Source organism: Lycium ferocissimum, chromosome 6 (assembly GCF_029784015.1).
Source record: "Lycium ferocissimum isolate CSIRO_LF1 chromosome 6, AGI_CSIRO_Lferr_CH_V1, whole genome shotgun sequence".
Lineage (NCBI taxonomy): Eukaryota > Viridiplantae > Streptophyta > Magnoliopsida > Solanales > Solanaceae > Lycium > Lycium ferocissimum.
Genome location: NC_081347.1, coordinates 71,294,050 through 71,320,106, shown reverse-complemented (window position 1 = coordinate 71,320,106; position 26,057 = coordinate 71,294,050). Strand labels below are relative to the sequence as shown.

Below are 26,057 nucleotides of genomic sequence, written 5' to 3'. Positions count from 1 at the left end.
ATGAGAATAGAATATTTAATTTGTCAAAGAAATTATGTATAAAAGGTAGTATTTTGTTTAAATTTTAGACTTGATTAAATATTTAGTGAAAAGTCAAGTATGTTGACATGAACTTAACATGAGATCTCCTAATATTTATCCACCCACCACCCTTTTTCTTTTCCTCCTGATATCTGAGACATAATTTAATCTGATTAATCCAAATTTCGGTAAAAAAAAATTCATTTTGAAAGTACATCGTTTTCAATTAGAAGTAAGTTCATTCATAGTATTCGAATTCGAGACATTTAGTTAAAAATAGTACTTACTACTTCATCATAATCATTGTATATTTTATCTGCCGTCAATTACCTAAAGAATGTATCAAATGAAAGTATTTTAAACTAAAAAAAAACTACATATTTCAAGTCTATGCAATTTTGAATTATCAATTTTTTTCTCCTAATTCTTGAAATAAATTAAAACAAATATATATTGTTGAACCAGTTGTTATTTATTTAGCTTTTGTCATCTTATAAAACGACATTTGGGTAGGCGACTAGGCGTTAGTTGAGAAGATAACAAAAATGGTCCCCTATGTTTGAGGGTACGTGCAAAATAGTCCCCTAAGTATGCATTGAACAGTTTTTGTCCTTTAACTCTATTTATTAGATTTAACAGAACTATAAGAAAAAAAAAAGAAGTAGGAAATTAGAGGAACTTACATTTAGAGGTACAATTTTTTTTTTTTTTTTTTTATGATTTTTGTAATTTTTAATTTATTTTTAAAGTCTGGTGCAAATTTCTGAGGTGTAACCTTTGCTATTTTTTACTCACTCCGATTCAAAAAAGGCGTTCACTTAGTTTCTTGCACATCTCTTAAGAAAAATACTAACTCCTAGAAAGAAAAATAGGTATTTCGAGTCTTTCGACTGCTACTACCTTTAATTAATTACTACCCAATTAATGTAGTATCTTGATCACAAAAAAAACAACCTCACTTATCTAAATAAGGATAAATTTGAAAGAGAGTAATTAATTCTTCTTGATTATATAAGTTGACACTTATTTTGAACCAAAGGGAGTATATTTTTAGCGTACAGTTTTTTGTGTTGCATATTTAGGATTGCTTTTTTTCTCATAGTTTGATAAATATTTGAATGAGATTAAAAGTGTTGATTCTTACAAACTTATAGGACCAATATTGCTCAAGGTATACTTAAAGGACCATTTTAAGCCTACCTTTAAACATAAGACCATTTTTGTCAATTTTCTCAACATTAGTTTGAGAATTGTTTTCACTGACACAAGTGAAGAGCACTCACTTCCAAATGTCCTTTGCTTTAAGTGATTCTTCTTTCATTGCCACCTTTTTCGCACATACCCCACCCCCACGCCACTACCTAGTCCCCCACCCCACCTCCTAACTGAAAAAAAAAAAAAAAAAAAGAAGAGCTAATTAAAGTTGGGTTTTGTTCATTTTTCTGTTTAAACTCTTGAAATTTTAAAGGGTTTAACAGAATGATGGAGAAAAATAAGGAAAAAGAAGATATGAGGAATTCAAGAAGACAACTCAAAGCTATGCTTAGAAAGAATTGGTTACTCAAAATTAGACACCCTTTTGTTACTTGTGCTGAGGTTAGTCAGCTCATGCAAATTCATACTTTAAAAAGAGTTTATAAATAGGAAAAAAAAAAGATGCAATTTTTGGTGTGATTAAGGAAAAAAGAATGATTTTTTCTTTGTGGGGTTTGCTTGAGTTTTTCATATTTTGATCATGGATTGTTTGTTGTGCCTAAAGTTCATATCTTTATCCAAGATTATATTTTGGTGTTCATATTTGCTTTATTTGGTGATCATTGACTTAGGAGTTGTTATAAATGCACCCCCCCCCGCCCAAACCCCCTCCCCCCACCAAAAAAAAAAAAAAAAAGAAAAAAAAAAGAGAGAGAATCAATTTTTCTTTTGATGAAGGAAAAAAGAACTTTTTTTTATTTTTTTTATTTTTTTATTTTGTTGGTTTTGTTTTTGAATTTTGGTATATTTTATCATGGATTATGTGTTGCCTAAAGTTCGTCCAAGATTCTTTTTGGTGTGATGTCTTGTTAATTAGTAGTAGTACTTCTTTTATTTATATGATGGAGTGAGGAGATTATAATGCTATGTTTGATGATCATCCTCTTAGGAGTTGTTATAATCCTGGAGAGTTGTAATGTCCATTGAAAAAAACAAAAAAATATTCAATTTTTCTCTTTATGAAGGAAAAAAGAATGAGTTTCGCTTTTGCGGTGTTTGCTTGAATTTTGTAATTTTTTTTATTTTTTTTATATCATGGATCATTTGTTGCCTAAAGTTCATATTTTTATCCAAGATTCTATATTTGGTGTTCAAATCTTGTTGTTAATTAGTAGTAGTACTTATTTTATTTCTATGATGGAGTAAGGAGATTATAGTCTGTTTTTTTTGGTGATCATCCTCTTAGGAGTTGTTATAATCCTGTAAAATTGTAATGTCCATTGGATATACAAAAAATGATTCAGTTTTTCTTTTGATGAAGGAAAAAAGAATGAGTTTTTCTTTTGTGGATCTTGCTTGAATTTTGGTATATTTTATCATGGATTATTTGTTGCCTAAAGTTCTATCTTTATTCAGGATTCTATTTTTTTTGTTCATGTCTTGCTATTGATTACTTATTTTCATTATAGGATGGAGTGAAGAGATTATAGTCTGCTTTATTTGGTGATCATCCTCTTAGGAGTTGTTATAATCTTGGAAAATGATAATGTTCACTGAAAAACCAAAAAAATTGGGCCAAGTGGTAGTCAATTTTCTTTTGATGAAGGGAAAAATAATCATTTTTTCTATTTTTGGTTTTGCATGAATTTTGGTATATTTATATCATGGATGGTTTGTTGTGTCTAAAGTTCATATCTTTATGCAAGATCATATTTTTAGTGTTCATGTCTTGTTAATTACTTATTTTCTTTGTATGATGGAGTGAAGAGATTATAGTTGCTATGTTTGGTGATCCTCCTCGTAGGAATTGTTATAATCCTGGAAAATGGTAATGTTCCCTAAAAGAAAAAGATTTCAATTTTCTTTTTTGATGAAGGAAAAAAGAATGAGTTCTTTTGTGAGTCTTGCTTGAATTTTGGTATATTTTTATCATGGATTTTTTGTTGCCTAAAGTTCATATCTTTATCCAAGATTCTATTTTAGTGTTTATGTTTTGTTGTCAATAACTTATTTCCTTTCGATGATGGAATGAAGAGATTATAGTTGCTTTACTAGGTGATCATCCTCAAAGGAGTTGTTATAATCTTGGAAAATGATAATGTCCCTTGAAAAACCAAAAAAATTGGGCCAAGTGGTAGTTAATGAACACAAAAAGAATCAAGTTTTCTTTTGTTGGTTATGCTTGAATTTTGGTATATTTTTGTCATGGTTTATTTGTTGCCTAAAGTTCATATCTTTATCCAAGATTCTATTTTGCGTGTTCATGTCTTAATTAGTGCTTATTTTATTTCTATGATGGAGTGAGGAGATTATAGTTGCTATAGTTGGTGATCATCCTCTTACGAATTGTTATAATCCTGGGAAATGGTAATGTTCCCTAAAAGAAAGATTTTTCTTTTTGATGAAGGAAAAAAGAATTGAGTTTCTTCTGTGCGAGTTGCTTGAATTTTGGTATATGTTTGTCATCAGTTGTTTGTTGCCTAAAGTTCGTATCTTTTATCCAAGATTCTATTTTTGGTGTTCATGTCTTGTTGTTAATTACTACTTGTTTTCTTGCTATGATGGAGTGAGGAGATTATCGTTGCTTTATTTGGTGATCATCCTCTTAGGAGTTGTTATAATCCTGGAAAATTGTGATGTTCCTCCAAAAAAAAAAAAAAAAAAAAAGATTCAAATTTTCTATTGATGAAGGAAAAAAGAATCAATTTCTCTTTTGTGTTGTTTGCTTGAATTTTGGATTTTTTTTTTTTATCATGAATCATTTGTTGCCTAAAGTTCATATCTTTATCCAAGATTCTATTTTTGGTGATCATGTCTTTGTTAATTACTTATTTTCTTTCTATGATTGAGTGACGAGATTATAGTCTGCTTTATTTGGTGATCATCCCATTAGGAGTTGTTATAATCTAAGTTACTCGGACTCTTCTAAAATGTCGTGGGGTGCGTGTCGGATCCTTCAAAAGTAGTGTATTTTTGGAGGATCCGACGTGGATACGGCAACACTTTCGAAGAGTCCGAGTAACTTAGGTTATAATCATGGAAAATGATAATGTCCCCCCGAAAAACCAAAAAACTATGGGCCAAGTGGTAGTCAAATTCTCAGTATTTTGTGTGTGTGTGTGTGGGGGGGGGGGGGGGGGGGGGGTTGCTGGACTAAAGAGAAGGGAAACCGGATTATGTACACGACTACAAGTTGCAGTTGCTTTGGATTTTACTTACAGTTATGCTACTATTAAGGCAATCAAGAGTTTTCAGTTAAAGTTGTCCAACCAATTAGAAAAACTAAACCTTGACAGGGGGGATCAACGAAATTCTACGTAAATGTCCTTGTAAATCAGTGTTGGAACATTACAAATCCTTGCATTATGTAAACTACTAATATAATTCAAACTCTGTTAAATCACAGTAGGAAAAAGAAAGAAAAATGAACTCCAGATTTCATGGTTTTGGTTTCTATATTACATTGGGGATGCAGATTTAAACAATTTAGTGATCGTGGCATTGCTGTAGAATCTGTTTCTTTCCCCTTCCTGTGATTATCCCTTCCTTAGTTACTTGAAAGTTTTACTCTTTTAGCAACTGTTTCTGCTTAACCATTTAAGTAATCCGTAATTGTTTCCTTTTTTTTTTTTTTAATTTTTAAATAAATTAAAATTGCAAGAATGTGAGGTGAATTTGATTACAATGACAACAACTATGCCTCAGTTCCAAACAAGTTTGGTCAGCTATAACTTGTTTGGGACTGAGACGTAGTAACTTGTTTGGGACTGAGACGTAGTAGTTATTTTTGGAATCAAATTCTCTTAAATCTTATGTTCCCACTACTGTCATAGGTGGGTTATTGAGATGCATGGCTTGTTATTGAGAGAAGAGGGGCTAATGATTTCCTTGTTAAATAAATCTTTTAATTGCAGATTTTACTCCCCACTCTAGTAATGCTGTTGTTGATTGCTGTGAGGAGTAAATCTGATATCCGCATCCACCCAGCTCAGCCGTATGTTTTCCTCAACTTTCTTTTAACTACTCATAGTAAATTTATGTTCATGGCATTTCCCTGTTAGTTTGCATTGTACTTATGTCTTTTGTCAAGGGTGAAAATGGAGTAGGACTAAGTTTATTTTGGAAAGCATGAAGCTCTTTTTCCCTTCACTATTAGCTAAGTGAAGCAACATGATTTGTTTTCTATAATGACATTTTCCATGTGCCTCTATAAACATTGTGGGATATTGAAGAGTGGCGGATATATTCCCTGTACTCACGTCAAGATTCTTCTATTTGAAATTGTTAAACACTGATTATGCAGGTATATTCGGAAAGGGATAGGGATGTTTGTGGAAGTTGGAAAAGGTGATACTTCTCCCCCTTTCAACCAAGTTCTGGAGCTACTATTGGCCAAGGAGGAGTATTTGGCATTTGCACCTAATACAGCTGAGACAAGGACGATGATCAACATTTTGTCTCTAAAATTTCCCCTACTGAGGGTAAATTCTGTGATTTACGTCTTACTGATATTTCTTTACGTTGTTTTCTCTAAATGTTGAAATCGGGTCATATTTTCTCCTCGTGAAAATTTTCGAAGTATTAAGATGATGGTACTGATCACTCGTCAATTTGATGTGTCTCTAATGTGGAAAAGGACATAATAACTTCCAAGTAAAGTTTTTTTTTATTTATTTTTATTTTTTTATTTTGTGTTCTGACGTAAAAGTGTTCCATTTTAAGTCCACTGGCTCTTGGAGAGTTCTCGGTTATTAAAAAAAAAAAAGTATTCCATTGTAAAAACTGATATAAAGAGAGTGACAGATATCTGCTAGACAGGGATAAAAACTGATACTGATCAACATTTTGTCAATACAAGCATGTTATGAATAACTCAATTTACTGTCTAGCCATCTCTTAGTTTGGTGAACGTCTTCTAGACTTTTTTTTTTCCCCACATGATGCTTAGGATTTGCTTTTTTGCAGCTAGTTACCAGAGTTTATAAAGATGAAGGAGAACTTGAATCATATCTACGTTCGGATCTTTATGGTGCATATGACCAAAATAAGTGAGTTATCTTGTCCCCTTTATTTTAGTATATCCTTTATACAAGGACATGGCTTGAAAGTTGGTTGTGATGATTATTTTTAATTAGGTAGATAATTTTATTAATGTTTTGGAAAGCTCCCGTATACAAGCAGTACACAAAAAAGAAGCTGGGAAACCTACATCAAATGTTTTTCTTTACAAAATAGCCCCAATCTTCTGTACAAATAAGTATCTCGTGGGTTCTCCGAAAAGAAATCAGACACGAGGCTATTCCTCAAATGTATAAAGTCATTTGGCTCCTGAACTATGCGAAATGGAACAAATTTGCCCTCCATTAATAGTTGGGGTCAAATATGTCCTCGACGTTACCAAAGTGGCCTAAATTTTCCTTATTTTCAAACGGTGGAAGCTTAGCACCCAGTGATGCCATGTGTCACACAATTAAGAACTGATTTTTTTTTTTTTTTAAACGGAATTTGAACCTTCCGCATAGCCCAGGGGCAAATTTGAGAACTCATATAGAGGCACTTTTATAGTATGTCATTGTTGCACAAACTTTTCTCTGGATTTTCCACCGTGTCTGAACATAAAATGTTTATTCTTTGAATTGAACTTACCTACTCGACTTTCATCAAATTACGTTGTTTTGAAAATTTATATTGGTAGTTTATTATTTGAGGTACATATCAGATGGATTTTTTTAAATTTGTAGGTTATCTCTTCATTTAATATTGTGTATCAATACTTTATGTTTACATAACTACAACATAGACCCTGCTTCTGTGTAGCCAGAAGCATGAAGCACAGTTAGGAAACATTTTCTTCTTACTATCCTGCTGAATGTTGTTTTACATTTCAATGCTAAATTTGTGAAAATAAGTTTTTGATACGTACTGTCTGATGGAAAATATTTGCGTTGGAAGTTCTATGTACCTTTCTTTATGGTATATCCGAGTTATCTTTCTTTTTTCTTGCTTTTTTGTAGGAACATTACAAACCCCAAAATCAAAGGAGCAGTAGTATTTCACGAGCAAGGTCCTCAGTTATTTGATTATAGCATACGCCTAAACCATACATGGGCTTTCTCAGGATTTCCTGATGTTAATTCCATAATGGACACAAATGGTCCATTTCTGAATGACTTGGCATTAGGCGTCAACACCATACCAATTTTGCAATATGGTCTCAGTGGGTTTTTAACAGTAAGAGTTTGTTAACCTCTCTGTTATCTTTGGGATCCAATGGTTTTGTTAGTCCTTTTAATTTATTTATGTTCACATTTTATTGTTAGTCCCATGGAATATTTGGTTTGAATTTTTTAAGTGATGTACCCGATCCATGCCTATAGGGTGTATTGAAGACCTGATAAATTAGTAAATATCTCGCGAGCTAGTGGAAAAGACTGATTCAACAAGATATGCGTCGCCTGCATTTAGATCTAAAACCTATCGCATTTTTTCTCTTTGGCTGCTTAATCTTTTGGATGAAGTGGATAAACTGAGTTAAATATGACCTTAGGCTTATTTCTTATCCCGGTACAATTATGTGTGATAAAAGTGACTAAAGTCCCCAAAATCAATTGGCAGGTTGTAGCTTAGGATTTTGTTTCCACCCTGATAGCCACATATAGCACTAGTTTTTTGTTGACATTATCAATCTCTTTTCTGTATTTCCTAACGGTCTTCACATAGTTACCATAGTTGGAATCGTCCGACTGCACAAGTATGAACTCGATTAAGATTACTAGGGTTGAGGAGCTATATGAATTGGTTAAGGTAGTTGGATGAGTTGTCTCGTTCTTAGGTGCAGGCCACTTGCATGATGTGAATTTTTTTCCTTTTTCCTTTTACAGCTCCAACAAGTCATGGACTCATTCATAATATATGCTGCTCAAGAAACTATGACAAACTCACTAAGGTTGCCCAGCGAATCTCTTGATTCAGATTCCCAGCTCAAGATACCATGGACTCAGTTTAGTCCTTCAGAAATAAGACTTGCTCCTTTTCCAACTCGTGAATATACAGATAATGAATTCCAGTCCATTGTCAAGAAAGTCATGGGAGTGCTGTATGTGAATTCTATAATTTCTCTTCTTCTTGAGTTCATTCTGACTTTCTCCACTTGAGTTCATTTTTCCGTGCTTTCATTATTCTTTCTCATGCTCTGTTATTCTGGTTTGTAGGTACTTGCTGGGGTTTCTTTATCCGATTTCTCGTCTAATTAGTTACTCTGTCTTAGAAAAGGTATAGCATATCTGAAAAAAAGAATTGCTTAGTTTTTTGTTTTTTTTTTTTCCCGAGAACTTGCTCTTCATTTGCTAACAAATTGTAGTTGTCGAAGTATTTTTCCTAACATTTATTTTTGACCGTTTTGACCTGTAGGAGCTCAAGATAAAAGAGGGTCTCTACATGATGGGTTTGAAAGATGAAATATTCCATCTCTCTTGGTTTATAACATATGCAATTCAGGTAAAAGTGCTACAGTTGTCTCCCTAAAAACTAATTCCCCCAACATAAGATAGATGTAATTGCGAGTTCTCGCTCACATGACACCCATTAAAAGAGGTGGAAAAGGAACAAAAATAAAAGAGATAAGCTTTCTACTGTTGTATGACTCTATTTACTATTTACCTCTAAATCTTATGCTAACAAATGAAAATAAAAAGAATTAACTCCTTGAATTTTTTTAGACATGGTGTCTCTTTCTTGTATCGTTCATGAATGAATCACTACAGTTTCTTTTTCTCCTGTCTGATTTTAGCATCTGATTTTTTTTTTCTTCTTTCTGATAAGATGGCCCAGTCCATAAAACCCTTGTCATGAATCACGTAATGTCTGAGTTATACTGCTTTTCAGTATTGTTTGGTATATTGATCTTTCAAGACATAATAGCCTGTACTGTCTGTTTACTACTCTGTTTCTTTGGCAGTTTGCTCTTTCTTCTGTGCTACTTACAGTATGCACCATGGGTACCCTCTTTGAATACAGTGATAAGACGTTGGTGTTCGTGTACTTCTTTTCCTTTGGCCTCAGTGGAATAATGCTCTCATTTATGATTTCCACGTTCTTCACGAGAGCAAAAACTGCTGTAGCTGTCGGGACCCTTACTTTCCTCGGGGCATTCTTTCCCTATTATACTGTCAATGACGAAACAGTCTCCATGTTAGTCTTCATTTCATGTGATTTCGTAGTTGTTGCAATTTCTGCAGTGCATAAAACTCCTTGTTTATTTTTCTTGTAGGATAGTAAAAGTGATTGCTTCTTTTCTTTCACCTACGGCCTTTGCGTTAGGATCCATCAATTTTGCTGACTATGAACGTGCTCATGTTGGACTCCGGTGGAGTAACATGTGGCGGGTATGTTCTTTCAGATCTCTATCTGCTTTTTTTGTTCATTTCCTGTACTTTTACTTACTTTTACTGCCTTGTTTACTTATATTGAGACTACAGGAATCTTCAGGAGTGTGCTTTTTGGTCTCTCTCCTGATGATGTTACTTGACAGTATGTTATACTTTGCAGTTGGTCTGTATCTTGATAAGGTAACTCTTCTGGACTCTGTTAAAAAAATCTTAAAAACATATCTTCCCAATTCTGCTTTCTTCTCCCTTTATTTCCCAAATGATCCCAGTGTTATAGTTGCTAGCTTTTCCTTTTTCCTTGTGCTTTCTTTTAACACTTCTTTTGTTTAAAATTTAAAAAGCTTGCACCCAAGAGTGTGGCCTAGTGGTCGATGAAGTGGGTTGAGAACCATGAGGTCTCAGGTTCAATCCCATTAGAGACAAAAAACACTAGGTGGTTTCTTCCCATCTGCTGGTGGGAGGTGGTAGGTATCCCATGGAATTAGTCAAGGTGCGCGCAAGCTTAGCCTGGACCACGGTTAAAAAAAAAAAAAAAAAAAAAAGGATTTAAAAAGCTTATCACAACTGGATAATTTTCGGTTGCTGTAGGTTTCACCTATTCTAACTGTTTGGAGTATTCAATAAAAGCTGCTATAATGGTATCATTTAGGATGAGTTTTGAGAAGTTTTACTTATCCAATCAGGTCCTCCACAAGGAGAACGGATTTTGCTACCCATTGCGTTCCCTGCTTCAGAAGTGCTTTGGGAGGAAGAAAAATAATAGAGATATTTATGCATCCACCTCAGAAGTCAAGTTCGCCGATAATTATGATGAAACAAGTGGTACTGATTTTATAAAAGATGTATCAGGACCAACTCTAGAAGCAAAGAGCTTGGACATGAAGCAGCAAGAATCGGATGGCAGGTAAATTTGCATCTTCTGAATTTCTAAGATTTTTAGTGCATACATGCAATAGGTGTGTGTTTGTCTTACAGTGTTACTTTTCAATATTTCCAGATGTATTCAAATCAGAAATCTGCGAAAGGTGTATGCTACAAACAGGGGAAGCTGTTGTGCTGTTAATTCTTTACAACTGACTTTGTACGAGAATCAGATTCTGGCACTTTTAGGTATCCATGATTGGTTGTCTCTGCCAGTTTTAGGATCATTAATCTCTAGTTTACCTACAAGAAGCTGGTCAATAGCCCTCAAAGACAAACGGGGGTTGAGAACAAGTTTTGCTGGATCAATGATCAGTTTAATTTTGTGCAAACTTATTTGATTTGCAAAAACATGTCGAACTTTTGCTTTTACCACCATCTTATAATTTCCTTATTATGACACACAGTAGAATTGGTAGGACTGGAATGTTATGACTCATTTTTCTCTTGGTTTATAAGATCACACAATGATGTCATTCATAGAAAACCATGTACTTTTGTAAGGTTTTCTACTTTTTGCTATAGTTCTAGTATACAGGTGCATTTAATCCCTTTTTGTGATGAAATTTATTACTATGAACTTGCTCTAGCGTTTATTCTGTTGAGACTTCTGTTTTTTCATTTCACAAATCCTTCAAGGAAAAATGCACCGTTTCCTAGTTCTCTTGAATTTCTCATATGCTTTTTTCCCCTTGTTTGCTCATTAATTTCTCTTGATTTTGTCGATTGAATATAACTTCTTTATTTTGAAGGACACAACGGGGCTGGTAAAAGCAGTACAATATCCATGCTTGTTGGTCTCATTTCTCCTACTTCTGGAGATGCTCTGGTGTTAGGGAAGAACATCTTAACTGACATGGTAAATCACACATCGAGATCCTCATATTATGGCAAAATTTAGAGCCTTGAAATGTTGATATCAGCCACTAGGATTATCTGTGGTGTGTGTGGGCGTTTTTTAGTTCCTGTTCATCGAACCTCAAAGAAGAACTCGTTTATTGGATCATTAAGCAATGAAAATGATCGTGGTTGTTGTCATTCTCTTATTGTTCATTTTGAATCTCTTCTGTTCAGAATTTCAGATACTTTGCTTATCTGACTTAGTTTGTTGCTTTAACAGGATGAAATACGGAAGAGTCTGGGAGTCTGCCCTCAGTATGATATTCTTTTCCCAGAATTAACTGTAAGCAAGTTATTTGCAGTCTATCACTATGAAGTTTGCAGAGGAAATAGGGAGCTCTATTTATTTTATCTTTGACAACACTTTTAGATCTCACCTGATTAATATCAATTGAAAAACCATATAGAACCAAAGATTTCTGAACACTTCTGGTGAATCTATTAGTTCTATTTCATAATGATGATATTCCTATCAAGCCTTCGATGCATGATTTTTATGTTTTTAATTTTTGTTTCATTTTTTCTTTTAGAGGTTCACATGCTCTATGCTTTTCATTCTGAGCGCATAGTGTCCCTTATTCATGACCATATTATGCTTAAATGATTTTTTTCCAGGTGAAGGAACATTTAGAAATATTCGCTGATTTAAAGGGTGTTTCAGAAGACTCTAAAGAAAATGCTGTGACTGAAATGGTTGATGAAGTGAGTTTTTTCCTGAGCACTATTTGCTATTACGGTGCAATATCTCGTAATTAAATCATCGTTCGTGGACAAAATATTTGGTGTCCTTTTTTCGAGTAAGATGAACTAGTGGATTTTAACCTGATGGATAGAGCACCGGATACTTTTGGAAACCAAAAAGGCTGAAAGAGGTCCTATGTTGTAGAATAAATAGTTAAAATCTAAAGTTTCTTTTGTAAAGTGTATGGCAATACAAATGAACTTTGCAGCATAGAGCCTTCACATAGGATGAGTAATTATTGATTGCCTGAGAAGCTGTTTCTTGATAATTTTGACAACTGTAGCTGCTCTCTTTCCCCTTGGTCCTGTTTGTTAACTAATTTCTTCCATTACTTAATTCAGAACTCATCCTTCTGTGCTTAATAAGCTGACTATCGACAGGATTTTGTTCTTTATGTTTCATAAGGTTGGATTGGCAGACAAACTTAATACTGTTGTTAAAGCTCTTTCTGGAGGTATGAAAAGGAAGTTGTCCCTTGGGATAGCTCTTATAGGGAACAGTAAGGTTAGTACAGGTTAAGCACGTTTGTTCATTGATTGTGCCTTGAAACTTAACTGAAAAATTTAGTCTACTTCTTAGGTTATTATTCTCGATGAACCGACAAGTGGAATGGATCCATACTCTATGCGGTTAACTTGGCAGCTGATCAAAAGAAAAAAGAAGGGAAGAATCATATTACTTACAACACATTCCATGGATGAAGCTGATGTGCTAGGAGATCGGATTGCTATCATGGCCAATGGTTCTCTTAAGTGCTGTGGAAGGTGCTTCTCTTTGCAACTGAGAACTTCAGTTTATTTTAGAAAAGTTACACGTTTGGCCAGTCGTCCAAAAATAATTACATTCGCTAGCCAAATATACATTATTATGTATAAAAATGTATATGATATGTGTATTATACATAAAATATTTTATGTATATTCCGAAGGGGAGCCTTGGTGTAACTGGTAAAGTTGCTGCCATGTAACCTGGAGGTCACAGGTTCTAGCCATGGAAACAGCCTCTTGTAAAATGCATGGTAAGGCTGCGTACAGTGGACCCTTGTGGTCTGGCCCTTCCCCGGACCCCGGGCATAGCGGGAGCTTAGTGCACCGGACTGCCCTTTTTATATGTAATGTATATTATACATTAATATACAAAAAATAAACATTTGCTGGCTATTATTTTGGTCAGCGGCTATTTATGTCAATTTCTTTAAAAATTTAGCTCCAGTTTGGGGTTATAGTCTTATAGAACACATGGCGCTAGGAAAGATGTGCTCTGCTACCCTTACAGGAGTGGCCATCTTGAGACTACTTAGCCCTCGCTGTAGCCATGAGTTAACGCTGAGGAAGTTCATGCTTTTATAATTTAATACGTCCTTTGTGGAATTTCTTTAACTCGAGTTTCCATTTTCTCGACAGTTCAATCTTCTTGAAACATCAGTATGGGGTTGGTTACACTCTCACTCTGGTTAAGGTATGCTCATCTTAGCTAGATTAATATGATTCATAAGTTGTGCCCTTTCTTTCTCAAAATAATTATTTCTAAGATTCCTGGTGGTATTGCTACTTTCTTCAGACTGCGCCAGGTGCCTCAGTAGCTGCTGATATTGTTTACCGTCATGTACCTTCTGCAACATGCGTGAGCGAAGTACTTTTCTTTCTTAAGTATTTAATTTTTCCCTTCCTTTGCCCTTCTAGTTCATTCTATACTAGCTTTCATATTAGTCTGTTTTGACTATGGAATTTGATTTAGGATGCCGACTTGTGTGTTGAGCGCAATCACATAAAAAGAAAGGATGAAAAGAAATTTTTTCTTATGAAAAGAAACTTTTTGTTAATCATGCCAAACAGTTAAACTTTCTACTGTTTTAGGTTGCTGCAGAGGTTTCCTTCAAGCTTCCCCTAGCATCCTCATCTTCCTTTGAGAGCATGTTTCGGGAAATAGAGCGCTACATGAGAAGATCCAACCCTAAATTTGAAACAACAGACTATAGAGAGGTTGACAATTTTGGCATTGAGAGTTATGGCATATCTGTCACAACTCTAGAGGAAGTGTTTCTGAGGGTTGCTGGTGGTGATTTTGATCAAGCAGAGCTCGTTGAGGAGAAAACGGATCCAATTATATGTGATTCTGTTGATTTAAAAGTGTGCCAAACTAATGCTTCAAAGATATTCTTCCCTTCCAAATTATGTGGAAACTATTGTGGTGTCATTTGGCTCATGGTGACCTTAATTGGTTCAGCTTGTAATCTAATCTGGGCTGCAGTTTCAAGTGTCATTAGGGTTGTGACGATGCAGTGCTGTTGCTGTTGTATACTGTCAAGATCTACGTTCTGGAAACACTCAAAAGCCCTACTTATCAAGAGAGCGAAATCAGCTCAAAGAGATCGGAAAACAATTGTTTTCCAGCTGTTAATTCCTGCTTTCTTTTTGCTTCTTGGTCTGCTGTTTCTTAAGCTTAAGCCACATCCCGACCAGCAGTCGGTCTTCCTCACGACCTCGTACTTTAATCCTTTATTAAGTGGTGGTGGTGGAGGTGGTCCCATTCCTTTTGACCTCACCTTGCCTATAGCAAAGGAGGTCTGTTTACTATTTGAGGTCGCATCTTTGCTCTTTCTAATAATATTTGAAGGTTTTTCACCTACCATGCTTTGATTGTGCAGGTTGCCGACCGTGTCCATGGAGGCTGGATCCAAAAGTATCATGAGACAACATACAGATTTCCTGATTCTACTAAGGCACTGAACGATGCCATAGAAGCAGCAGGATCCACTTTAGGCCCTGTCCTACTTTCGATGAGCGAATATCTGATGTCTAGCTTTAATGAATCTTATCAGTCGAGGTGAGTTACTCTGAAAGTCATCCTCAGCTTCAAAGGATTTTTGTACACTTGTTTTTTTATTTTTGTAGACTGGGTTAGTATTTTACTAGTGTTCCCGAAGTAAAAGTATCTATAGCTCATCCCTGTTGTTGTGTTTTCCGATGTTGTAGCCCCATGTTATTCGCAGTTGATGCCTAGTCTAAGCTTGTGGAAGGTGGGGGTGTAACAGTGTCTCACATCTGTCGAGGCAATGGTCTGTTGTCTCCTTATAAGTCTCATGCAATCCCCACCATTTGCGCTAGTTTCAGAGGTTGAGTTAAGCCAAATGTCCATTTTTCCCTAACGTGGTATTAGAGATTCATTCCCATTCTCCTCCATGTTGTTGTCTTTCCTAATGGGAGTGTCTCATGTTGGTTGAAGTGTGTGATTACCCAATATAGAAACAGCTTAAGCTGTTAGAGAGAGTACATTATTATTAAATTAATAATTATGTTTTCACACGCTAACGACAGTTGTTCACGCGCTTTAGTATCTGCGAAGAGGGCAGCTGAGGTTCAGTTTTGTATCTTTTACTCTATTACGACCCTGGGCATCTTTTATGGTCAGGAACCTCTATTGTCTCTAGACTATTTCAAATGCATGAAGTCTCATCACAGTCCAATTGTATGTGATGTTTGTACTATACATTCTACTTCTTCCTGATTTGCCTACAATGATTATTTACTTGGCTTAATGGGTCTGCCAAATGAATTAAATTTTCCTTCTTCAAATCAATTTCATGCTTATTCTATTGCAGGTATGGAGCGATAGTCATGGATAATCAGACTGGTGATGGGAGCCTTGGGTACACTGTTCTATACAACAGTTCTTGCCAGCATTCTGCTCCAACATTTATCAATTTGATGAATTCAGCAATACTCAGGCTAGCTACAAATCATGAAAATATGACAATTCGCACTCGTAACCACCCTTTGCCGCAGACAGCAAGCCAGCATCAGCAACATCATGTATGATTTGCTATCATCTTATCATTGACATAACTGTAGCATTGTATGTCTGTCAAAGCATATCTGTTGGTTAATTGTTTCAGCTGCAACATTCTTTTACTGATTATTTCTCAAAGAGCGAGCAGTGGTGAAGTCATGTTTGGTGGGCAATACATTATTTTCCTCCTGTAAATAGATTTAACATGATAATCTGTCAAAGTAAATCTTGGGTTTACTGGTGTTGCAGATTGTTTCGCGGGTTTATTTTACAGATGCTGCATGCAACTAGTAAAATATCATCTATAACATGTCTTATCTAACAATTCATTTTGATATCTTGGAGTTTTGTGACTGTATCTTTACTATACCTAGACTTTGTACTTAAATCTTGTGCGGGTTACTAATTCGTGAAGCAAGTCTTTTACCACCCACACACACTCTTTTTAACCATAAATAGTTTGGTGAGATAACAAGTTGTCAATTTCCATTTCCCAATAATTGAATATTGACTCTATTGCTTTATGATACATCTGTCAATGATGTAATTCTGAATTTGCTTCTTTTATGGTTATTCTGTAACCTTCTTTTGTGTTTTAGGATCTCGACGCCTTCTCTGCTGCAGTTGTAATCGCTATAGCCTTTTCTTTTATTCCTGCCTCATTCGCTGTAGCGATTGTCAAGGTAAAAATGCTCTTTCTCCTAGCAAATTGCATTGCAATGTACATAGGGTGCTCCTTGTATCGGAGTATTAGGCTAGTAGTAACCAGTCTCTATACTGATATAGTAGTTTATATTTTATAGTTAAAGAAGGAGTATCTTTAGGTATCCTGTAGAATATTTTGTATGATTCCCTTTATTCAAGTCAATGATTTTAGACTTGTATGAATCCGAACACATATTCACTTGATATTCTGACATTTCTCACACACAACAATAGCACTCATCGATGATTGGCACGTTTGATTTGTTCTGGATGTTATTTTTTTAGTTTATCCTTGGTAGAGATTCTGTAATTTGCTTGAGTTGTCAAGTATAACTTTGCTGCCGGAAACCAATAGTATGTATATGTGTTTTCTTTTCTGCAGGAACGTGAAGTGAGAGCTAAGCATCAACAGCTAATCAGTGGGGTATAGTTGCTCTCTCTTCAACATATGTAGTCTATCGCACCTTTTAATAATTGCTTTCTAATGATGCTTTAATGCTCCTGAATTCTGCAGGTGTCTTTACTCTCATATTGGGTTTCCACATATATATGGGATTTCATCAGCTTCTTATTTCCTACATCTTTTGCATTAATCCTCTTTTGGATATTTGGTATGCTTCAGTTTTTCCATCTACATAAAGGAGTTTTCTTCGGATGACTGATAGTCAAGAATTTTTAATTAATGTCTTAGAAGTTTAAAAAGAACTTTGGAAAAGCTTTACTCTGCTTAAATTGTAACTTCGCTCTTCTTAGATTGTAAAATATCTGTTATAGGTTGTATTGTTTTTTAATGAGATATCATGTGGAAAAGTTTCAGATTTCTGCTAACATGCACATTGAAAACATTTCAAAGAGCCATTTCATTTATAAGATATCATTTTTTGATAGAAGACTTCGGGTGAAAATTTGAAATACTTGATGGGTCTAATGAAATACGGGTTGTTCCGTTCAATACCAGATAAACTTGTATCATCTTTGTTTGTTCACGCTACCTTATTTTTTGAAAATCTGATTTTACGCTACCAATATCTTAAAAAGAACTGCCTCTGTAGGTCTTGAGCAATTTATTGGAAAGGATTCTCTCATCCCAACAATTCTGTTGTTTCTTGAATATGGACTAGCCATTGCTTCATCAACATACTGCCTCACATTCTTCTTTTCCGAGCACAGCATGGCTCAGGTATACGTTTTGCGGGATATCTGAAGATTTGAGCTGTTGAATATTGCTGATTCTGATATCATTTTTATGTGCAGAATGTTGTCCTCCTCGTCCAATTTTTCACCGGCCTCATTCTTATGGTTCTATCCTTCATAATGGGATTTATAAATTCTACAACACACTTAAATTCTCTGCTCAAGGTTGGAAGGCCTAAATATTTCTTTTTCTGATATACTATATTATATTATATGCCTCGGTAGTTATGGTTTTAGCTTTACACCACTGTACACTATGCTATCACCAATGGAAATAACAAATGAAATACTCTAGTTGGATTGTCAAGTAATATATTGTTTCATTTCAAGAGACTCACTATCTAAATGCATTTAGATAATGTCTCTTCTTGTATTCACTAGCACATATGTAATTAACTCTCTCAAAATGAGTTATCCTACTAATAAGGGAAAATCTTTTTCCAGAACTTCTTTAGACTGTCACCGGGATTTTGCTTTGCTGATGGATTAGCTTCATTGGCTCTTTTAAGACAAGGGATGAAGAATGGATCTAGAGATAACGTTCTCGACTGGAATGTGACTGGTGCTTCTATATTATACTTGGCTGCTGAGGTAGCCATCTGGTCTGTTGACTCTAAATAAACTTTATTGCAGCTTGATCATCTCACAGCTATTTCTTTCTTAAGAAAAAAGTCCATGTGTGCTATATCTTCCGGTAGAGTTTTTGTTTAGACTATCCCCTCTCTCTCTCCTCATGTTATGAAAAGAGATGGAATTCATTGTTGACAACATGTGACTTTCAAGATCACTTACCCCCACCCGATCATATTATTTATGCTTAGATATATGCTTAGATTAGGTGCACTTTCTACCTCCACTGACACGAACAGTTAGCCCGCTGGTTGCAAGTCCGAACCTAGCCACACCGACAAAAGCCTGATATTTAAATGGAGAAGGGTAGAGGGACAGGCCCATTATCCACTGAGTTTGGATAGCCCTATGCCACTGTTCCTTGGGGATTTAGTTATCATCACATAAAGAAAAAAGAAAAAAGAAAAAAGAAAAAAGAGAAAAGAAAAAAGAGAAAAAAGTTACTCGATACAGCCATCATTTTCACCATCTTCTGTACACACCTCGTTTATAGCCTTTGCTAAGATCTTTTAGGTTTAAGATAACCTTTTGATTTTTGATATCCAACAATGCAGGCCATTGTGTATTTCCTTTTAACTCTGGGGCTTGAATTCTTGCCTCAACAAAAAAGGAGTCTTTCCAGAGTTCATGAGTGCTGGAAAAACTTGGGAAAATCTAGGCGTGCTACTTCATTTGGATCTTCAGAACCTCTTCTGCGAGCATCCTCAGGGGATGCTACTTCTGAACTCGATGAGGACGTAGATGTTAAAGCAGAGAGAGAGAGGGTTTTATCTGGTTCAACTGATAATGCTGTTATCTACCTCCGTAATCTTCGGAAGGTATGATTTTTGTCTTTCCTGTAGTTCAAAATATTTGAGTGTTAACTCTTGTCGAGAATATAATTAAGTAAATAAATGTATGCTCTATCTAACAACTTAAGCTTTTAGATGAGATGGTCACACACTTCAACAAATCTGTTCAATTATGCATGCATCTTTTTCAGGTTTATCCTGGAGGGAAGTCCCAAGTTCCAAAAGCTGCTGTTCATTCGCTGACTTTCTCTGTCCAAGAAGGAGAGTGTTTTGCGTTCTTAGGAACTAATGGAGCAGGGAAGACGACAACGCTGTCAATGCTATCTGGTAAAATTCTGATCTGCGGCATTACATAATGCTATATCTTGAGGTGATTTTGCGTCCCGCTGTGAGAATATGCGTGTTTGTGATAATAGAGGAAGTTTATGTCACGTCCCGAAACACCCGCTAGACGTGATTGGCACCCAGCAAACACCACCCGCCAGGCGAACCATATATCATACTCTTAACTATTTACAAAAGAACTAAAAGAAAATAAGTGTGTCCAACAACGTTATTAATGATAAAATGCGAAATAGTCGCCAACCAAATCCATAATCGATTTATGAAAACCAATCAACGCTAAGGTAAAAAGAATCTCTAGCCACATCGCAACTAAGACCATGGAGCATCTAACAGTTACATGAGTTTGAGTGTCGGCATGTAAACCCAAATTAAAAGAAATAACTAGAACTAAACTAGATAAAGTTCAAATGGTTGCCTCCACGAACAATGCGGTGGCTTACCTCAAAGAATGTAATCCACTCACGAAATCTTCAATTACCAAATCGTTCAACGACAAGAGTCTGCACGGACATGCGAGGTAAGGAGTGAGTTATACATAAATATAACCCAAGAAGATCCTCGACCCGCCACTTCAAATACCCCCGGAACAAGTGTTAGAAAATACAAACACACAAAGAAGCACTTTATATTATGCACATGAATATATCATTATATAATAATAGCAACCAAGGTCCAAACCACTGTTTATCAAATATATTATATATCTCAACATAATTTACACTACGAACCGTCATAAGTGGTAGTTAAAGAATTAGTCAACACTATGAATCCACGACAACATACACAATGTGCCAAATATGTCAGGAAGCATACACAATGCTAAGGGAAGCATACACAATGCCCCAATATAATCAAGAAGCATACACAATGCTAAGGGAAGCATACACAATGCCCCAATATAATCAAGAAGCATACACAATGCTAAGGGAAGCATACACAATGCCCCAATATCATGGCTCACCGTATCACATTACGAAACAATTTATAAATAGAGTTTTAGAGTATTTGAAAATAAAGTATATGCGGCCTTAAGAACCACCGATTCGCTAAGCACACGCTCGCCCCAACACATGGACCAAAAGATTAAAATATATATTTTTTTAAACGAATTTTGAAAAGCAAGTATCCAAAGCTTAAAGTCTCACTTACCTCAAATTCACAATTCAAGCACACTTCCCAATAATTCAAAACTGCATTCTCGAGTCTCCGGATTGCCTCAAACTACACAAAAACGGATTTATAATGGTCAAAACCCTTAGGTAAACCACTTCTATATTCTTAGAGGCTTAAACGGTTAAAGTCAAATTTTAAGGACGAAAACTCCTCTCGTCAATGTGTTCAAAACCCGACAAGACTTATGTTTTCGGAAAGGCCTTAATGAGAGGATTCCAACGATATATAGAATTCTAAAATCCGATGTTGTTTGCCCTTTCAAATCAATGATTTTAGGTTGAAGAACCCTAGGGCTAAACTTTCTCAATCCCTCAAAATATTCCCATGTTTTCACCATAAAAATTCACCCATAATTACATAATAAAATTAAATAAAAGATCAGAGGCATTACCTTGATGATTTGGGTTGAAAATCCTTATTTTTCTCCCTTCTTTTTCTTCGCTTCTTTTCTTTTCTTGCACTGCGTTTCCCTTTTTGCGTCTATCTCTGTTTTCTGATTTTTTTTTGTTTCTCACGTTTTGACCATCAGATTTTAAACTCCTTTGTTTTTTTTTTTTTTTTTTTTTTGGGCTTGGCCCATTTCTTTCTTTTCCTTTTCTTTTCAATAATACTTAATTCCCTTTTTGTTTCCTTCTTTTAGTTAAATTGCCAACTAAGCTTAAAAAAAAATGGATTATTACAGTTTACAGAACCATTTTGTATTTATATTCATTTAATTAACAGCCTGGCTACTGACAATCTGTCTCTCTTGGTGATTGGTTGGTTAAAGTTTCGTAAAATTCCTCAAGTACTTTAATTATGCTCTTTTTTTAACATTTCAAGTTTTTATGACGCAAAACATGAAGGGAATTTCATTCTAACAAGTTATGTCTGTGCTTTAAACTACTTATCTTGTTCCTACCTGCAAATATTGTGCTTACCTCCTACTGCGCTTCTACTTTCGTCATCTTTTTGAAAAATAAACCAGCATTGGGTCAAATATTCTCTTAAAATTTACTATTGCAGGAGAAGAATACCCCAGTGATGGAACGGCATTCATTTTTGGAAAAGATATACGTTCAGATCCCAAGGTTGCTCGTAGGCACGTACGTATCATTCTTCTTTCATAATGAATCCAGTTCCATTTTTCTGTATCAGTGATTTACTTATCATAAAAATAAAATAAGAAGAAAATTAGATATTGGGTATCTTCAAAATAAAATGTCAGCTCTATAGCTAATGTACTTTGTATGTTTTCTCCATGCAGATTGGATATTGTCCTCAGTTTGATGCTTTACTAGAATTTCTGACTGTCCAAGAACATCTTGAGCTCTATGCAAGAATTAAAGGAGTATCAGAGTATGATCTGGAAGATGTATGTCTCTCTTGATTTTATATGTCCAAAAGTATACTCGAATTTGATGTTATCATAATTCAGCTAAACTTTCATGACTGCAAGTTAGTCAAAAAACAATTCTGCCGTGAATTAGTACTTGAAAGAGAGTGAAAATCTTCTTAGGTCTGTTAGTTGAAATGGTCTTTGTTGACATCAAATGGTTTTTGACTCTAGTAGATCTTGACAGGTTGTTGTGCAAAAGTTGCTCGAGTTTGACCTGATGAAGCATGCAAATAAACCATCCTTTGCCTTAAGCGGAGGGAACAAGCGCAAGTTATCTGTTGCAATTGCAATGATTGGAGATCCTCCGATTGTCATTCTTGATGAGCCATCCACAGGTTGTTAGTTACTTCTAAATTGCTTCGAATTCTGGACTCTGAATTAAACTTAATAATATCTTGCATTGCTAAATACTGGCAATCTATTTTTTTTTTTTCCACATTTTCTCTCTTATCTCTTAGTTGATTCAAGTGATAAACTTTGTGTAGATACTTCTCTTACAAAATCTTGATCTATATTATCATTTTTCCAGGTATGGATCCTATTGCCAAACGGTTCATGTGGGAAGTTATATCTCGTCTATCAACTAGACAAGGAAAGACAGCTGTAATTTTAACTACTCACAGCATGAATGAAGCTCAAGCTCTATGCACCAGAATTGGGATAATGGTATCTGAGCGGTGTGCTTTACATTGACTACATATATCCATCTTCCAAAGGACTAAAATTTAATGATTGTTTTCCTCTTATTCCTTATGCATCCAAGGTTGGAGGCAGGTTGAGGTGTCTTGGTAGTTCTCAGCACTTGAAAACTCGCTTCGGGAATCATCTTGAACTAGAGGTACTTGTGACCCTTGTTTTTCTGCACTCATTTTCAAACATCATTATCTGCAACTGTACATTCTTTCTAGGGCTGGCAAACTGGTCAAAAAAGAATGAGTAACCACCCAATCTGACCCATTAGATATGGGTTGGATAACTGAGTTTTTAAAAAATGGATCAAATATGGATATTTTCCACTGAAAAATGGATATCCAGATGGATAATATGGATATCCGTATTATCAATACCCATTTGTGTGCTTGTTATTTTTCATGAGTTCTTGTTTTCTGGGAGCGTAAATTTATTTTGGCTTTTAGCTTGTGTTCTCACCTGACTATTCCTGAAACCATGGATAAATGGATATCCATAATATCCTTCGGTTAACCCATTTCTTATCCGCGATAAGTATGAGCGGGTCGGATATTTATTTTTATCCGTTTTTGTTTTATCTGTTGTCAACCCGCCCATATACGATCTGACCCGCTCGTTCGCCACTCGTAATTCTTTCTGTATCTTTATCTTCAGGTTAAACCAGTTGAAGTCAGCTCTATGGATCTGGAAAATCTCTGCTTAATAATTCAAGAAAGGCTATTCGATATTCGTCCTCACTCTAGAAGTATACTAAATGACATTGAAGTTTGCATTGGAGGTACTAACTCTATAGTCTCAGAAGACGTGTCGGCGGCAGAAATAAGCTTATCAAAGGAAATGATCATGGCTGTTGGACGGTGGTTTGGCAATGAAGAAAGGGTGAAAGCATTAGTATCGGCAACTGACGATTCTTGTAAGATTTTTGGTGACCAGTTGTCAGAGCAGTTGGCTCGTGATGGTATGTCAACCTGTATCCTTAAGTTGCCTCCAATGCATGCCTTTTGGATTTTTTTTTTCTTCCTTTATAGTGTATGGCTCAAGAAGAAAGTAAATACTACTCCTCGGTTTCAATTTAAGCGGCTTAGTGTGACCAGATACGGAGTTTAAGGAAATAAGGGAGACTTCTGAATCTTGTGGCCTTAAACTAAAGATGTGTATAATATACCAAAATGCCCTTTGAATCTTGTGGTCTTAAATAAGCCATGTAGAATGTCAGAATTAGAGGCTACCAAATATAGAAAGAGGCATTCTTTTTGAGACAGACTTAAAAGGAAATTTGGACACTTACATTGAACTGGAGGGAGTACCTTACATTGTCCGTGTCATAGGGGAATGTTAAGCAATGAAACAACTCTAAAAGAAGAATATTCAGTTTGTGATCTCTCAGAGTAATCCAATAATTGATTTCTCAAATACTCTCTGATAAATTTTGAAGGAAACTCCTCCTATTTTCAATGTTTTGTTATATCAAAATTCAGTATATGCGTATGTTTTCAGTCGGGAAAATCCTTTATGATCATCTATATTGGTTAACGCTAGTATGCTGGGAAACAATATAACAACTCCATTTACTAATCAATAGATTTTTCTGACCTGAAACTGTTTATAATTAGGAAATTAGCTAACTTGCATCACATCTTTTTGACTATTCCCGGTACACAAACTTGATTTCTCTGCTTTGGCAATGAAGTCTTCTGTGTCTTCTCTTTAAATGGTCCTCACAAATAAGTGCATCTTATGAGAATTAATAATGTTTTATATCCTTGCTTGCCTCTTTCTGGAATCATGCCAGGTGGACTCCCGTTGCCGATATTCTGTGAGTGGTGGTTGGCTAAGGAGAAGTTCACCAAAATCCATTCATTCATTCAGTCTTCATTTCCTGATGCAACATTTCAAGGTTGCAATGGATTGAGTGTTAAGTATCAGGTAATGCCATTCGAACATGTCGGAGCTTTTTTTTTTTTTTTTTTCAATCCGTTACTCCTTGTTGGTTGACATATAAGATGATGTTGTTTCACCATCCATACAAAACTGTTGATGTGCGCTTCCTAACCAAGAGTGCTCGCAGACAACTATTACTTTAACTTTAACCTGTGGACATCATCTTCAGCAACTGATGAAATCTTAAATTATTTCAGTTGCCTTGTGGAGAAGGTCTTTCACTTGCTGATGTTTTCGGGTACATAGAGAGGAACAGGTACGCTTTCCTTTGTACATAGTTTTTTACAAGGCTGAATAAATCAACAACCCCTTAAACTTGCCAGTAAATTTCATTTACACACTCGAACTATACATGTTTCAATCGAACACCTAAACATAGGATGAAGTGTTCCTATTAAGACACTTGTGGCGCCTCAAATTTTAGAAAACTTTTGCGTGTATTCTCAAGCTCTCACTACGTAGTCACGTAAAATATGCCATCTCTTTTAATTATACACATCAGCATCAAGTGGAATAGTCCTAAAGTTTTATGGCTTATTGAGGCTAATGCGTATAATTAAAGAATGTGACATGTTTTAATTGGTTAGCTTATCTACGTAATGGGGCTTGAAAACACGCGCAGAAACTTTTCCAAAATTTTAGTCGGAAGTGCCTAATAAAAACACTATTATGTGTTCGAGTGCTCAATCGGAACATGTTATAGTTTGAGCGTCTAAATGAAATTTACTGCCAAGTTTAAGGGGTTATCCATGTATTCGGCCTTTTTTACAATGTATTTTCGTACTCACCAAATGCTCATCAAGTTGCAAATTATTGGAATCAACAGAAACCAACTCGGGATATCAGAGTACAATGTCAGCCAATCTACGCTTGAATCAATATTTAATCATTTAGCAGCAAGCTCCTGAATACTACCACGTCTGATGCCATTGTTCCCCTCTTTTTTTTTTTTTTTTTCCCGGTAGAAGAGGGTCTGCTTATTCTGAAAGATCAACATATTTTTTTGGGTACTGTCCAATAACATGGACATAAAAGGTGTAAATATGCCCCGAATGACAGACTGCTGATGGCCTAAATTTGTTCTTCTGGTTATATTCCCTACATGTAACGGTTCTTTCACTCTGTACAGTACATATGATCACATTTATCCTAAAAGCATGTAGATCATGTTATTGTACTCAGTGTAGCACCATGAGTTGATAATTGTGGGAAACTGGAGAATGATTTTTTTTTCTGGTCACATCCTTTTGCTTCAA

General features: G+C 35.4%; 1 protein-coding gene across 3 annotated transcripts; it reads left to right on the top strand.

Moving 5' to 3' along the window:
- The first annotated feature begins 1,390 nt into the window (after positions 1 to 1,390).
- Positions 1,391 to 26,057, top strand: LOC132060294 (ABC transporter A family member 1). Of its 3 annotated transcripts, XM_059453257.1 has the most exons (40): positions 1,393 to 1,617; positions 5,130 to 5,209; positions 5,519 to 5,696; positions 6,181 to 6,263; positions 7,230 to 7,446; positions 8,097 to 8,311; positions 8,427 to 8,487; positions 8,626 to 8,712; positions 9,173 to 9,405; positions 9,485 to 9,599; positions 9,693 to 9,782; positions 10,286 to 10,506; positions 10,600 to 10,712; positions 11,276 to 11,382; positions 11,644 to 11,706; positions 12,039 to 12,125; positions 12,571 to 12,669; positions 12,745 to 12,929; positions 13,569 to 13,623; positions 13,726 to 13,797; positions 14,022 to 14,729; positions 14,813 to 14,991; positions 15,767 to 15,977; positions 16,554 to 16,637; positions 17,042 to 17,083; positions 17,174 to 17,270; positions 17,712 to 17,839; positions 17,914 to 18,018; positions 18,298 to 18,444; positions 19,038 to 19,301; positions 19,466 to 19,601; positions 21,798 to 21,877; positions 22,039 to 22,146; positions 22,355 to 22,505; positions 22,700 to 22,836; positions 22,934 to 23,008; positions 23,515 to 23,818; positions 24,653 to 24,786; positions 24,999 to 25,057; positions 25,628 to 26,057. In XM_059453257.1, the coding sequence occupies exons 1-40, from the start codon at positions 1,501 to 1,503 to the stop codon at positions 25,707 to 25,709; spliced, it is 5,709 nt and encodes a 1,902-aa protein (XP_059309240.1). In that variant the 5' UTR covers positions 1,393 to 1,500; the 3' UTR covers positions 25,710 to 26,057. The 3 variants fall into 3 exon arrangements, 2 of the variants coding, with proteins under 2 accessions (XP_059309240.1, XP_059309241.1); XM_059453258.1 differs by lacking the exons at positions 1,393 to 1,617; positions 5,130 to 5,209 and having other exon boundaries at positions 5,563 to 5,696; positions 6,185 to 6,263; XR_009415914.1 differs by lacking the exons at positions 22,700 to 22,836; positions 22,934 to 23,008; positions 23,515 to 23,818; ... (1 more) ...; positions 24,999 to 25,057; positions 25,628 to 26,057 and having other exon boundaries at positions 1,391 to 1,617; positions 21,798 to 21,873; positions 22,355 to 22,495.